Genomic DNA, 16,561 nt, shown 5'->3' with positions numbered 1-16,561 from the left:
TAGTACCACACAAAGTAGTAACTATTGCATTAATAATCAATTACGTTTCTGGTAGTGCTACACGCATGCACGCACACGCTCTCTTCAAACAAACATTCATTAGTGCATCACTACTTAAGTAAGGTGGAGAGAGCAGAAGGTTATAGGTGCTTTCACGACACCCTACCACATAAAAATTTCTGCCAAGTCAACCGTCTTCAAGTACGAAAACGAAAATGTGGGCAACATCTTTGAGGCAAAATCTCAATCACAAAAACATGATTTTGCTTTCTTAAAGAAACTATATATAAAGTAGTCATAATTATAAAATTTAATATAAAACAGAAAATGCCAATTCTGTAATAAAAACAACTTAAATTAATGTCCTAATAAGGAACGACTTTAATTGTAGTGTCCCAATAAAAACACTAAAAAGCGTTAAATGTCATACTGTTACAAATGTGCAATGGCTATAAATGTTCTTCTTTGTACTGGGAAGGTTCTATAACATGTGAATTAGGTAGTGGAGACATACAAAAAGATGGATTCACCCTTATCCGCGTAGGACTACAGCTATATTCATGATTAATGGAAACATAATCTTGGCGTGGGGGAGTCATTGCCTGAGCGTGTTGAATATTATAGTCAATAGAGTTAGAACAACTTGGTGGTTGACAAGCATAGTGTGGCATCTGAAACAGGGAAATGCTAGATTCTTCCGTGAGTTTCTTCATCATCCCTTTGAACAAAATATCAGTTATAAGAACCTCTGATAACAGCCTTTGCTTATCATCCATTTTTCGCAGCTTTGCAGCAACCGTGACACCAAATGCATCAAATTCATCTTCTTTTTGGTTTAAAACCGCTGCGGCTTCAGAGAGCAGCTGTCGACTTAGGTCATCACTGACGGGTTTCCGTTTTTTCTGGCTTGGCATAGGAATGGGTGGTGGCTGCTGCTTCTGTTGGTGTTGTTGAATTTCAATGACTTCTTGGGATGGAGTACGAATACAGACCTAAAGATCAGGAAGAAAAATAGATACAACTTACTGTCAAGGAGTAAGAAAAAAATTGTTGTTCATATAGATCAAAGTGTAGATACACCAATATGGTAGTTTGTATAACTCTGGTCACTTTCAAAAATCTGCAGGCAGCAGGTTATACAGCTGGGGGAGCTGAGCAAATAAATTTACAGTTTTATAGGAGAATATTCAGTAAAACGTGCAATTTATAAATTTAAAGTGAACCTGTCAGCGGCAAAAGTCATCCCAAACCGCCAGCAGTACCTTCAAGTAGCCGTAAGTGAGGTTCTAATGATGATTTTTTTACTGCATTCAGATGAGGCAGAAGTATGAAAAACGTTCTTCTATCCTCCGGCCGCGCTATTTTTGGAGGCTAAAAGAAATTTTTTCATACTTCTACCTCATCAGAATGCAGTAAGAAAAATATAATTAGAAACTGCCGGCTACTTGAAGGTACTGCTGGTGGTTTGGGATGGCTTTTGCTGCTGACAGGTTCCCTTTAACTCTCTTCTATTTCGGATTTCTTTGCTCAGGGGGAGATGTTGTCAGGGACTGACAGCTATCTATGTATACACACACACACACACACACACACACACACACACAGTGAATGCTATCAATCACTGATAACACCTCCCCTGTGTACAACTATTAGTATACACACTTACAGGTGAACAATGAAATCAGAAAGAGAAGAAATATAAATGTATAAATTACAAGTTTTACTAAATCTTTTCCCAAAAATAAAATAATCTATTAGTAAATATGTATATACGTAGAATACATATCATATTGCAAGTTACACATTATGCTGGGTTCACATCACACTTTTGTCATACGTTAACATATACTTTTTTTGCAGTACTTACAGGATAGAAAAGTGTAGTGTAACATGCTTTTCCGCCATGTAAAATCCATCAAAAAAAAATATACATTAATGTTTTGTTTTTTTTTTTCATTTTTTACAATGGAACTGTCTGAGGCACCCGTTAACATATACATTTTTTTTTTTATACATTAAACTTATGACAAAAAAAGGTTACGTGAAGCCAACCTTAAACACATTCATTAAGGGCTCATGCACATGGCTGTAGTTTAGTGCCACATCAGATGCGGACCCATTAATCTCAATAGGGCCGCAAAAGGTGTAGACAGCACACCCAAGTGGCCCTGCAAAAAATTAAATAAAATTTGAACATGTCCTATTCTTGTCTGTTTTGCGGAAAAGTATAGGACATTTCTGCAGGTGCCAAAAAATTGGTGGCAGGCCCTTGGCCAGTATCAGTGTTTTGCGGATATGCGAACCGCAAAAATGGATATAGTTGTATGCAGGAGCCCTAAAATTCACAATTCGTGACAATCGTAATACACGTTCCCTCTTTTAGGTCAGTTAGATATTTAAAAAATGTGGAATGTCAGAATAATTCTAGAGACAAATAATTATTTCAGCTTTTATTTCTTTCATCACACTCACTGTGCCTCCATGTTTACATACACCAAGCTGAATGCGCCTTTAAATAGCTTAGAAAATTCCAGAAAATAATGTCATGGCTTTAAATCTTCTGATGTGCCTCTGCTTGATATCATGGACAAATCAAATCAGCAAAGACATCATAAAAAAAAATTGTGGACCTCCACAAGTCCAGTTCATTTCCTTGAGAGCCTCTTCCAAATGCCTAAAGTTATCGCATTTGTCTGTTCAAATGATAATAGGTAAGCTTAACCCCTTAAGGACTCGTCCCTATTTCACCTTCTGGACTTGGCCATTTTTTGCAAATCTGACCAGTGTCACTTTATGTGGTGATAACTTTAAAACGCTTCGACTTATCCAGGCCATTCTGAGATTGTTTTTTCATCACATATTGTACTTCATGACACTGGTAAAATGAAGTTAAAAAAAAAAACATTTTTATTTACAAAAAAATACCAAATTTACCAAAAATTTGTAAAAAAAATTGCAAATTTCCAAGTTTCAATTTCTCTGCTTCTACAATACATAGTAATACCTCCAAAAATAGTTATTAGTTTACACTCCCTACTTCATGTTTGGATCATTTTGGGAATGATATTTTATTTTTTGGGGATGTTACAAGGCTTAGAAGTTTACAAGCAAATCTTGAAATTTTCCAGAAATTTTGAAAAACCTAATTTTTAGGGACCAGTTCAGGTCTGAAGTCACTTTGCAAGGCTTACATAATAGAAACCACCCAAAAATGACCCCATTCTAGAAACTACACCCCTCAAGGTATTGAAAACTGATTTTACAAACTTTGTTAACCCTTAGAGATACAATTTCAAAATTTCCCTTTTTTGGCAGATTTTCCATTGTAATAATTTTTTTCCAGTTACAAAGCAAGGGTTAACAGCCAAACAAAACTCAATATTTATGGCCATGATTCTGTAGTTTACAGAAACCCCATATGTAGTCGTAAACTACTGTACGGGCACACAGCAGGGCGCAGAAGGAAAGGAAAGCCATACGGTTTTTGGAAGGCAGATTGTATGAGTAATACACACTGTATTACTCATACCTCCAATGCATTCAAATACAGAAGTATTGGAATGCATTGTAAAGGAATATACCCCCAAAAGTTCAAGTCCCAAAGTGGGACAAAAAAAAAAGTTGAAAAAAATACCGTAAAGTTTTCCCCCAAAAGAAAATTAAGTTTCAAGTAAAAATAAATAAAAACTTAATTTTCCCCAAATAAAGTTAAAAAAAATTGGTAAAAGATAGGGGGGAAAAAAAAATGTATACATATTAAGTATCGCCGCGTCCGTATCGACCGGCTCTATAAGCATATCACATGACCTAACGCTTCAGATGAACACCGTAAAAAAAATAAAATAAAAACTGCGCTAAATAAACTTTTTGGGTCACCTTACATCACAAAAGGTACAACAGCAAGCAATCAAAAAGGCGTTTGCCCACCAAAATAGTACCGATCTAACCGTCACCTCATCCCGCAAAAAATGAGCCCCTACCTGAGACAATTGCCCAAAAAAAAAAAAAGAAAACTATGGCTCAGAATATGGAGACACTAAAACATTTTTTTTTTTTTTAAAAAAAGCTGTTATTGTGTAAAACTTACATAAATAAAAAAAAGTACACATATTTGGTATCGCCGCGTTCGTACCGCCCAACTCTATAAAAATATCACATGACCTAACCCTTCAGATGAACACCGTAAAAAATAAAAACTGTGCTAAATAAACCATTTTTACATCACAAAAATGATGATTACACTTACCGGTAATCGGATTTTCCAGACCCTACGACAGCACCATAGAGAGAGGGATCCACCCCCAGGGACAGGAAACCTACAGAAATAAAAGGGTGGAGCCTCTCTTCCCATTCAGTGGATTACAGAGCAAGAGAGGGACTCCTACACCATTAATCATTCTGATATGAACAGTATAAAAAAAATAAAAATAAAAAAATCGCATAAACAATATAGATCTTAAGATTTTTTTTTTATTTTTTTTTTTTAGATAACAGAACCCATCACCAAGGGAGGGAATTAGGAAGGGTGCTGTCGTGGGGTCTGGAAAATCTTATTACCGGTAAGTGTAATCATCATTTTTCCCCTCCCACACGACAGCACCACAGAAAGAATTACAGAGGAAATAACCCTTCCTAGGGAGGGACCACCGCTTGCAAAACCTTTCTACCGAAAAAAATATCAGTGGAGAAGTGCAGATCCAAACTGTAGTGACGGAAAAAAGTAGAAGGTGAAGACCACGTGGCCGCCTTACAAAATTTGCTCAATAGAAGCCCCCAACCTTTCTGCACAAGAAGTGGAAACTGAACGAGTAGAGTGAGCCTTCACCGAGACAGGCCCTCCTCTAAGTAGGATTGTATAATGCCCAGTCTAAGCCACCTAGACAGGGTACTTTTGGTAGCCTTCTTCCCTTTATTCGATCCTGAAAAGAGAACTAATAAAGCAGAAGACTTTCTCCATTCTACCGTAATTTTAAGATACTGTAATAAGCATCTCCGTACATCTAGGGTATGAAATGTAACTTCTCCAGAATTTTTCGGATGGTCACAAAAGGAGGGAAGAATAATCTCTTGGGACCTATGGAATTTAGATGACACTTTGGGTAAAAAGGCCGGATCAGGTAGAATTATAACTCTATCATCCAGAATCGTAGTGAAAGGGGGATTTGATGGAAATGGCCTGCAACTCGCTTATCTTTCTAGCAGTAGTGAGGGCCAGTAACAAAACAAGCTTGAAAGTAAGAAGTTTTATGCTTACAGAATCAATGGGTTCAAAGGGTGCTTTGGTTAAAGAATTAAGTACGATGTTAAGATCCCACGGGGTAACCCTAGGGGATAAGACTGGTGTCATCCTATCTACCGCTTTAAAGAATCTAGTGATCCATGGATTTTAAGCAAAATTCTGTTCGAACAGAACTGACAGGGCAGAGACCTGTACTTTAAGAGCACTTTTAGCAAGACCTAAGGAAAGGCCTTTCTGTAGAAATTCCAGAACCTGGGAAATAGGGACAGACAAGGGTAAATGCCTTGGGTTGAGATTACTGAATTCAATAAATTTCTTTCAAGTTCTAGTGTAGATGGAAACAGTTACATGTTTTCTGCTCTTAAGCAAGGTCGTGATGAGCTCCTGAGAGAAACCTTTTAAAATGAATAAGTTCCGCTCAAATTCCATGCAGTCAGATGGAGACCACTGACTGCTGGATGAAAAACTGGACCCTGGGACAGCAGATCCGGCAGAATCCAGGGGTCTGAAATCAACATGGTCCGGAGCAGAGTGAACCATGCCCTCTTGGGCCAAAAGGGGGCAATGAGGATGACCCTTGCCCTGTCCTTCCTGATCTTTTTTAGGACTGCTGGGATCAATTGGAAGGGGGGGGAAGGCATATGCTAGGGGGAAGTCCCACTTCAGGAGAAAGGCATCCACCCCATATTGGATTTAGAGAACAAAAAACTTCCACTTTTTTGTTCTGGCTTGTACTGAAGAGATCTATGACCAGCATGCCCCACGATTCGCTGATCCTGGAAAATACTGAGGAGTTGAGGGACCATTCTCCTTGCTTTAAGGGATATCTGCTGAGAAAATCTGCGTGAACATTCTCCTTCCCCTTTATGTGAAGAGCTGATACGTGGCTGACTTGTTTCTCCAATATCGCTAATAATTTTCCTGCTTCCCACCCTAGGGATACCGACCTTGTCCCCCCTTGGTGGTTCACATATGCCAAAGTCGTCTGATTGTCCGAAAGAATCCTCACGTGGCCTGTGCCTAGTAGGGGCAGAGAAGCTTTCATAGCTAGTTTTACTGCCACCAATTCTTTCCGGATGGAAGAGAATGATTTTTGAAATCTCGAACGTGAGCACCCCACCCCCAAGGGCTCGCATCCGTGGTCAGGACAACAGGATCTGGGTAGGGCCATGGAACTCCCTGAACTAGATTGTCCCTGTCCAGCCACCAAGATAGACTCCTTATGGTTGTGTCTGAAATTCTTATCCTGACATCTAATATCCCCTTGTGCTTTTTGAAGGCTGTCAAAATCTCTGACTGTAACTGTCAGGAATGAAGTTGGGCCCACTCCACTGCCGGGATGCAGGAAATCAGAGATCCTAGGACCGACATGGCCTTTCGAAGAGTCAAGGAGGTGGAAGAGAGGGATTTGACTTGATTCCAGATTTTTGTAATCTTTTCTTCTGGGAGATATACTTTTTGAGTCTCCGAGTTCAAAACCAGGCCAAGGAACCTCTGTATCTTGTACAGGTTTCAATCTGGTTTTTTTTGTATTTTACTATCCAACCTAGTTCCTGAAAGGTCTGAACAACAGTCTGAACATTCTTTTCGCAATCCAGTCGAGAACTCGCAATAATTAGAAAGTCATCCAGATATGGAACTAATAAAATATTTTTGATTCTTATGAACGACACCATCTCTGCCACTACTTTCGCAAATATCCTTGAGGCCATGGTCAGGCCAAAGGTTAATAATGCCTGGAATTGATTTTGCCGAATCTGACCCTCTATGGGAATCGCCACTCTCAGGAATTTTTGAAACCTCTGGTGCATTGGTATATGGAAATAAGCATTCTTTAAATCCAACACAGCCATGAAACAATGAGGAAAAAGAAGCTGGATCGTATTTCTCATTGTTTCCATCTTGAACTTTTTGAAAACCAGAAATTTGTTCAAATCCCTGAGATCGATGATAGTCCTGTGTGTACCATCTGGTTTTGGAACCAGAAACCGGTGGGAGAAAACCTTTTGGATTGCTCTTCTCGAGGAACGGGAATCAAAACATTCTTCTTGATAAGGTCCAAAACTTATTTTATTATGGGAAAACAGCCTCTTACACAAATGCTTTTTGTAATGACGAATCTTTGCGGAGGCAAAGAATGGAATTCTGATTTTAGACCTGAATGAATAATATCCAAGACCCTGCAATCCTTTCCCAGGCAGTCTGGAAGAATTTTAACATTCCTCCCACCTCTAACCTGGCGTCATTGTTGGGGTTGTTTTTTTATTAGGAGAGGAAGAGTTTCCGAATAGGAATCCTTTCCCCCCCAAATTCTTGGATCTGAACCTCTGATCTTTATCCCTGCCTGGTCTTCTGCCCACATTACTTCTAAAGGGACGAAAGGACTGCCTATTCCTGGAACCAAAGACAGCAGCATGATTAGGGACCGGAAACCTTTTCTTCCTATAAGCTGCTTTTTCTAAAAGGTCATCTAACTCTGGTCCAAACAAAAATTCTCCCTGGCAGGGGATATTACATAACCTTTGTTTGGAGGCTATATCACCCCCACTCCAACTTTTTAACCAAAGAGCCCTACGCGCAGAATTGGTGAGGGAAGCCGACTGTGCGCTGAGCTTGAATCAACTGACGCATCTGTTAAGAAGTCAGCTGCTTTTTGTAAAGTTGGCAAGGAGGATCAAAGCTGATTCCTAGGGGCTCTTTCTTTTAATTGCACTTCTAGCTGCTGCAACCAGAGAGCTTAAGTCCTAGCCGTGACTGTAGCCCATACGGCAGGGGAAAAGGCTAAGGTAGAGGCCTGCCAGGCACCCCTAAGGAAGGTTTCAGCCTTTTTGTCTAAGGGCTCTTTAAGCATACCAGTATCTTCAAAGGGAAGCGAGGATTTTTTAGACACCTTAGAGATGGCAACATCAATTTTAGGGGCTTTCCCCCCCAAGAGGAAGAAGCTACCTCATCAAACGGATATTTACGCTTAAAGGCTCTAGAGGCAAAAACTTTCCTGCCTGGCTTCCTCCATTCTCTCTGAATTAAGGACATAATGCTGTCATGTACGGGAAAACAACGACCCTTCCTTTGCTGTAACCCCTCAAACAAAGAGTCTGCTACAGATTTATCCTCCTTAACATCCTCAATGTTCATGGTATGACTTTCAGTAGTTTATCCGTATCTTCAGAAGGAAAAAAGGTATTAGACATAGACTCGTCTTCAGATGAGGAACCAGACGAGGAGGACCCTGGTGATATGTCACTGTCGTCTGACGAGAAGTCCTGGGATAGGCCAAATTTTGCACTTTTATTCTTAACAGATGGCCTGACTTTAGGGAATTTTTTACTTCCGTCTTAATGAGTGAGCTAATGTTTTCTAACAAGGATGGTGATTCGTCCGAAATGGTCTTGTCGATGCATATCTGGCACAATTTCTTCCCATAAGAAGATAGAGTAGTTCTGCACAGCGCACACTCTGTTTTTTCTTTTTGCCAGCATTTTCTTCGGCTTAGGCGGGAAAAAAGAGAGCACAAAGTGCTATTTTAACAAAAAGGGCCAAATAACTGAGCCACTTACCCCCATGAAGATCGATGAACTACCAGGATGGGATTCACTTCACCCTCAGCAGATTCCTGTCTTCACTCTTATAGAAGAATAAGGGTATAATTAATCTATTTGGCCCATAGCTTTGTTATGAAAGTAACAACTGCCAGGAGGCTCCTACATGTAGATCAGCACAGACCGTCCTGTATAGGCTCACTGGCTGGTCTGGCTTGCCTCTCTTAAATACCAAAATATGGCGTCCATTCTATATGCCGCTTTAGAAGCGCGTCACATCCGGCATCCAAAACTGGAAGTCGCGTGATATGCGATTCACGTCTCGATGGAGCTCCTAAGGAAAAAACTGAAGTGCGTCATGCCCTCTGCGCATCCCGGAAGTGACCGCCCCACGTGTCCGGAAGCGCTACACCGCTGCTCCAACAGAAAATCAAGTGGCAGAGCCTCGCATTCAAGGATAACCACCTTCCAGCCACCCAGATGACGCTTCCCATGAGCAGAGCTCTCCCTGAGAGTTAATCCACATGCCTGCCGCAAGATACGGAGGGCCCCTGGAGCACCTCCGTATCCTAGAGTCCTGTCAGCCTGCTCAGCAGCGCGATAGACCCCGTGCAGCGACCGGCAGCCCTCTAGGAAAACTCCTAGGAAGCAAAGACCGATGGTAAGACCTAGAAAGGAAAAACTGTAGGTCTCCCACTCCAGGGACAGGAAACCACTGAATGGGAAGAGAGGCTCCACCCTTTTATTTCTGTAGGTTTCCTGTCCCTGGGGGTGGATCCCTCTCTCTATGGTGCGGTCGTGGGGGAGGGGAAAAAGTGTAATAGCAAGCGATCAAAAAGTCATATGCACCCCGAAATAGTGGCAATCAAACGCCATCTCATCCCGCAAAAAATTAGACCCTACCTAAGATAAATCGCCCAAAAACTGAAAAAACTATGACTCTCAGAATATGGAGACACTAAAACATGATTTTTTTTTTGTTTCAAAAATGATATTATTGTGTAAAACTTTCATTAAAAAAAAAAGAAGTATACATATTAGGTATCGCCGCATCCGTATCGCCGACTCTATAAAAATATCACATGACCTAACCCCTCAGATAAACACCGTAAAAAAATAAAAATAAAAACTGTGCTAAATAAACCATTTTTTGTCACCTTACATCACAAAAAGTGTAATAGCAAGCAATCAAAAAGACACACGTACCCCAAAATAGTGCCAATAAAACTTACATAAAAAAAAAAGTATACATATTAGGTATCGCCGCATCCGTGACAACCTGGTCTATAAAAATATCACATGATCTAAACTGTCAGATGAATGTTGTAAATAACAAAAAAAAAAATAATAAAAAAAAAATAACACGGTGCCAAAACAGCAGTATTTTGACCACATCATCCTCTTTATGCATGTTGTCTTACTCCAAGCTGTATAGGGTCGAAAGCCTACTACCAATTAAGCATATTAGGTGATGTGCATCTCTGTAATGAGAAGGGGTGTGGTCTAATGACATCAACACCCTATATCAGGTGTGCATAATTATTAGGCAACTTCCTTTCCTTTGGCAAAATGGGTCAAAAGAAGGACTTGACAGGCTCAGAAAAGTCAAAAATAGTGAGATATCTTGCAGAGGGATGCAGCACTCTTAAAATTGCAAAGCTTCTGAAGCGTGATCATCGAACAATCAAGCGTTTCATTCAAAATAGTCAACAGGGTCGCAAGACGCGTGTGGAAAAACCAAGGCGCAAAATAACTGCCCATGAACTGAGAAAAGTCAAGCGTGCAGCTGCCAAGATGCCACTTGCCACCAGTTTGGCCATATTTCAGAGCTGCAACATCACTGGAGTGCCCAAAAGCACAAGGTGTGCAATACTCAGAGACATGGCCAATGTAAGAAAGGCTGAAAGACGACCACCACTGAACAAGACTCACAAGCTGAAACGTCAAGACTGGGCCAAGAAATATCTCAAGACTGATTTTTCTAAGGTTTTATGGACTGATGAAATGAGAGTGAGTCTTGATGGGCCAGATGGATGGGCCCGTGGCTGGATTGGTAAAGGGCAGAGAGCTCCAGTCCGACTCAGACGCCAGCAAGGTGGAGGTGGAGTACTGGTTTGGGCTGGTATCATCAAAGATGAGCTTGTGGGGCCTTTTCGGGTTGAGAATGGAGTCAAGCTCAACTCCTAGTCCTACTGCCAGTTTCTGGAAGACACCTTCTTCAAGCAGTGGTACAGGAAGAAGTCTGCATCCTTCAAGAAAAACATGATTTTCATGCAGGACAATGCTCCATCACATGCATCCAAGTACTCCACAGCGTGGCTGGCAAGAAAGGGTATAAAAGAAGAAAATCTAATGACATGGCCTCCTTGTTCACCTGATCTGAACCCCATTGAGAACCTGTGGTCCATCATCAAATGTGAGATTTACAAGGAGGGAAAACAGTACACCTCTCTGAACAGTGTCTGGGAGGCTGTGGTTGCTGCTGCACGCAATGTTGATGGTGAACAGATCAAAACACTGACAGAATCCATGGATGGCAGGCTTTTGAGTGTCCTTGCAAAGAAAGGTGGCTATATTGGTCACTGATTTTGTTTTGTTTTTGAATGTCAGAAATGTATATTTGTGAATGTTGAGATGTTATATTGGTTTCACTGGTAAAAATAAATAATTGAAATGGGTATATATTAGTTTTTTGTTAAGTTGCCTAATAATTATGCACAGTAATAGTCACCTGCACACACAGATATCCCCCTAAAATAGCTAAAACTAAAAACAAACTAAAAACTACTTCCAAAAATATTCAGCTTTGATATTAATGATTTTTTTGGGTTCATTGAGAACATGGTTGTTGTTCAATAATAAAATGAATCCTCAAAAATACAACTTGCCTAATAATTCTTCACTCCCTGTATTTCTTGTTATCTTGCCTCACAAAAAGTGTAATATAAAGCAACCAAAAATCATATGTACCATAAACTAGTACCAACAATACTGCCCTATCCCGTAGTTTCTAAAATGGGGCTACTTTTATGGAGTTTCTGCTCTAGGGTTGCATCAGGGGGGCTTCAAATGGGACATGGTGTCCAAAAAAAAAAAAAAAAGTCCAGCAAAATCTGCCTTCCAAAAAACGTATGGCATTCCTTTCCTTCTGCGCCCTGCCGTGTGCCCGTACAGTGGTTTACGACCACATATGGGGTGTTTCTTTAAACTACAGAATCAGGGCCATAAATATTGAGTTTTGTTTGGCTGGTAACCCTTGCTTTGTAACTGGAAAAAAAATATTAAAAATGGAAAATCTGCCAAAAAAGGGAAATTTTGAAATGGTTTCTCTATTTTCCATTAATTCTTGTGGAACACCTAAAGGGTTAACAAAGTTTGTAAAATCAGTTTTGAATACCTTTAGGGGTGTAGTTTATAGAATGGCGTCATTTTTGGGTGGTTTCTATTATGTAAGTCTCGCAAAGTGACTTCAGACCTGAACTGGTCCCTAAAAATTGGGTTTTTGAAAATTTCTGAAAAATTTCAAGATTTGCTTCTAAACTTCCAAGCCTTGTAACATCCCCAAAAAAATAAAATATCATTCCCAAAATGATCCAAACATGAAGTAGACATATTGGACAATGTAAAGTAATAACTATTTTGGGAGGTATTACTATGTATTATAGAAGTAGAGAAATTGAAACTTGTAAATTTGCTATTTTTTACACATTTTTGGTAAATTCTGCATTTTTTGTAAATAAAAATGATTTTTTTTTTTTACTTCATTTTACCAGTGTCATGAAGTACAATATGTGACGAAAAAAACAATCTCAGAATAACCTGGATAAGTCGAAGCGTTTTAAAGTTATCAGCACTTAAAGTGACACTGGTCAGATTAGCAAAAAATGGCCAAGTCCAGAAGGTGAAATAGGGCAGAGTCCTTAAGGGGTTAAAAAAAAGAAGAAAAACATAAAAAAAAGTAAAAGGAACACTAACATGGTCACAATTTACATAGGTGTCACAAGTGCATGTGATCCCAGACCCACACAAGTTTCTGTCTTATGCCCACAATAATCATTTCTGTACAGGTGTAACAGCTAAGTATGGTAGACATGCTACAGCTTGAGCCACAAACTTGGTAGTCAGGCATCATAGCAAAGTTAGACTAAGGCTCTATTCAGACGTCCTCCCTTTGGATCCGGATCCGTTCCTCAATTATGAGGAACGGGTGCGGAACCATTCATTTTCAATGGGGACGGAAAAGATGCAGACAGCACACTGCAGCTCCGCCAAAAAATCTAACATGTCCTATTCTTGTCCACAGCTGCAGGGAAGAATAGGCATTTCTATTGAGGTGCCGGCCCGGTGTTTTGCGGACATGTAAATGGAACCTTAGGCCTCCTGCACACAAACTTTTTTTCTGTTTCTGTTCCGTTTTTTGCGTTCCATATACGGAGCCATTCATTTCAATGTATCAGAAAAAAAAAAACAGAAGGTTTGCCTTCCGTTTCCGTATTTCTGTTCAAACATAGAACATGTCCTATTACACCACGCAACAACAAAAAAAAAAAACTTTCGTCTGCTACTGGGCAAAAAACATTTGTCCTATACTAAATCCAGTGTGCGGATTACAAATAACATGTCACAAAATTTTGCTATGCAGAAGTATGCGTAAATGAATTAAGCACTTGGAAAGCATTGCATAATTTTGAATTATCTACATCAATCGCCCTGCTGGATCCGTCCTGCCGCTATTTCGCCGTGCCGGACTGCAGCTCCGTCCCCACTGACTATAATGGGGGGGGGGGGGGGGGCGCAGCATGGCAAGTGGTCGCCGGACTAAAAGTACTGCATGTCCGACTTTTTAGTGCGGCGGCCTTTCACCGCACACTGCTGTGCTGCGCCGGAGCTCCACCCCTGTCCCCATTATAGTCAATGGGGATGGAGCGGCAGTCCGGCGAAATAGCGGCAGGACGGATCTGACAGGGTGAACAGCCTGTCGGATCCGTCCTGCCACTAGTGTGAAAGTAGCTTAATTCAGCATAGTTTCCAGCTCGTCTGTTCCCAAGGAAGTTCTGCACTACTAGCACAAATGCATCCCAAGCTGCAAGTTGCAGATGGTTGAGTTTTGTTCTGAATGTGTCATCATACATTAAATTGTTGATTTCGGGGCCAATAAAAATTCCGGCCTTTATTTTTTTTGTAAATTCTTCATTTAGAATTTTTAATTTTTTCAATTCAAGACAAGCCATGAACCAGATATTGAGCAGGGTTCACGAAGTAAAGCGAAAAACATAGCAAATGGCAATTTGTTAAGTCAAAAAAGCACAGTACCCAATGGGATATCACGTAGACATATGAGGAACAGTTTGAAAGAATTGGATCGTTGACAGATGTATAAAGGAAAAGAGAGAAAGAGAGGGGATGAGTATGTTAAGGAAAAAAGGAAGAGGGAAGGGAGGGAGGGGAAGGAGGAAGAGGAAAGATAACAACAAACCTCGCTCTCACGTCTGGGATAAAAGTGACCTACATTCAGCGGAGTCATAGAATTCCAACCAATGATTCTAAGTTTTAGTAAACCTCTTCTCAGTATGTCTTAATGACGAGGTGAGATCTTCCATTCTCATGGTCTCCTGGACTTCGTTGATCCACATGGTTACAGAGGGAACAGACGGTTGCCTCCAGAGGCACGGGATACAAGCTCTTGCAGCGTTCACCAGATGTCGTACCATAGACCTTTTATAGGTGAAGAGAGGAACCTCGCACTGATGGAGCAGGAAGAAAGCAGGCGTCTTAGGGAGGGTATATGAGGTGAATTTAGATGTAATCAACCACACCGAATCCCAGAAATCCAACAGGTGAGGACAGCTCCAGAATGTGTGTAGGATAGTGCCTCTCTCGGAGCCACAACGCCAACATAAAGGAGAGATTTGTGGAAAAATGGAATTAAGTCTAGTAGGGACCCTATACCAACGGGACATAAGTTTGAATCCAGCTTCCTGGACACTGCTAGCAATAGATGTTTTGTGAATGCATGTGTACAATCTTAATCTTTGTTCTGATGAAAGCGCAACGTCTAGATCAGCTTCCCATTGAGGGATATAGTTGGGAGAAGGTTGGTCGGGATGATTGAGTAGTAAGCTGTACATTCGAGAAAGGGTACGTCTCGACACCCCTGATTGGTCGCAGAGAAACTCAAAGTCTGTCTTGTCACAGACAAAAGACTCTGCTGGAGGAAGAGTGGCCATGTAGTGTTTAAGTTGGAGAGACTGCCAGGGATTAATGTTTGGGGTACCCACCATCTCTGAGATTTGTTGGGGGGTGAGCCACAAATTTGAGGCGATCAGATGATGGGCCCTGAATTTATTGCAATTCACCAGAACACGAAAATGTCCGTGTTCCATCCCAGGGGGGAATTGTGGATTACCCAGGAGAGGAAACATAGGAGAGGGGGACGGTGAGATACTGGGGAGATTTTGAATAGTAGAGAAGACCTTCAGGGAAGGGCCTATGGTCGGATGCAAGCGAGCCTCCAATAGTATGTGAGCAGCCAACCACGGAGTAGCAGGCAGTGGAGTAGACAGAAAAGACTGTTCGACCGAGATCCATTGTTTATAGGCTTTGTGACGACACCAGTCTACAATTGCCGGCCTTTAGCATCAGTTTTCAGTGTGCTAAACTTCTCCTTCAAATACTGGAAACCATTTCCATTACGATCAAGTGCAATTACAACATTTTTCATTAAACCAAGTTTGGAAGATAATCTTGAAGTGGATCGACCAGTGATTTGTGTTGTACATTGTATTGACCAACTGTGTGCTCAACTCCGAGAGGCCACCGTCTCATTTTGTAATGATTGCTGTCATCACGACTGTTCCATAGGCACAAGAAACACATATGCTTTGTGTACCCTAACTGTAGGCCAAGCAGCAGCGCTACCACTTTCAGGTCAGCACAAATTTTCCAATTACAGCCAGGTCCATAAATATTGGGACATCGACACAATTCTAGCATTTTTGGCTCTATACACCCTCACAATGGATTTGAAATGAAACGAACAAGAGGTGCTTAAACTGCAGACTGTCAGCTTTAATTTGAGGGCATTTACAACCAATTCAGGTGAACGGTGTAGGAATTACAACAGTTTGCATATGTGCCTCTCACTTGTTTAGGGACCAAAAGTAATGGGACATAAGCATAAATCAAACTTTCACTTTTTAATACTTGGTTGCAAATCCTTTGCAGTCAATAACAGCCTGAAGTCTGGAACGCATAGACATCACCAGACGCTGGGTTTCATCCCTGGTGATGCTCTGCCAGGCCTCTACTGCAACTGTCTCCCTGCTTGTTCTTGGGGCATTTTCCATTCAGTTTTGTCTTCAGCAAGTGAAATGCATGCTCAATCGGATTCAGGTCAGGTGATTGACTTGGCCATTGCATAACATTCCACTTCTTTCCCTTAAAAAACTCTTTGGTTGCTTTTGCAGTATGCTTTGGGTCATTGTCCATTTGCACTGTAAAGCGCCGTCCAATGAGTTATGAAGCATTTGGCTGAATATGAGCAGATAATATTGCCCAAAACACTTCAGAATTCATCCTGCTGCTTTTGTCACCAGTCACAATCAATGAATACAAGAGAACCAGTTCCATTGGCAGCTATACATGCCCACGCCATGACACTACCACCACCATGCTTCACTGATGAGGTGGTATGCTTAGGATCATGAGCAGGTCCTTTCCTTCTCCATACTCTTCTCTTCCCATCACTCTGGTACAAGTTGATCTTGGTCTCATCTGTCCATAG

At 41.0% G+C, this 16,561-nt stretch overlaps 1 protein-coding gene across 4 annotated transcripts in view; it reads right to left on the bottom strand.

Moving 5' to 3' along the window:
• Positions 1-357: 357 nt before the first annotated feature.
• Positions 358-16,561, bottom strand: part of LOC122936099 — a 50,344-nt gene continuing 34,140 nt past the window's right edge. For all 4 annotated transcript variants that reach the window (XM_044292120.1, XM_044292117.1, XM_044292119.1 and 1 more), the window contains one exon: positions 358-992. In XM_044292120.1, coding sequence (XP_044148055.1) covers positions 450-992 — 543 coding nt within the window. In that variant the 3' untranslated portion in view covers positions 358-449. The remainder of the gene's footprint in view (positions 993-16,561) is intronic.

The sequence above is a fragment of the Bufo gargarizans genome, chromosome 4 (genome assembly GCF_014858855.1).
Source record: "Bufo gargarizans isolate SCDJY-AF-19 chromosome 4, ASM1485885v1, whole genome shotgun sequence".
Classification (NCBI taxonomy): Eukaryota; Metazoa; Chordata; class Amphibia; order Anura; family Bufonidae; genus Bufo; species Bufo gargarizans.
The sequence above is the reverse complement of the archived record's forward strand: the minus strand, read 5'-3'. Positions and strand labels throughout refer to the sequence as shown.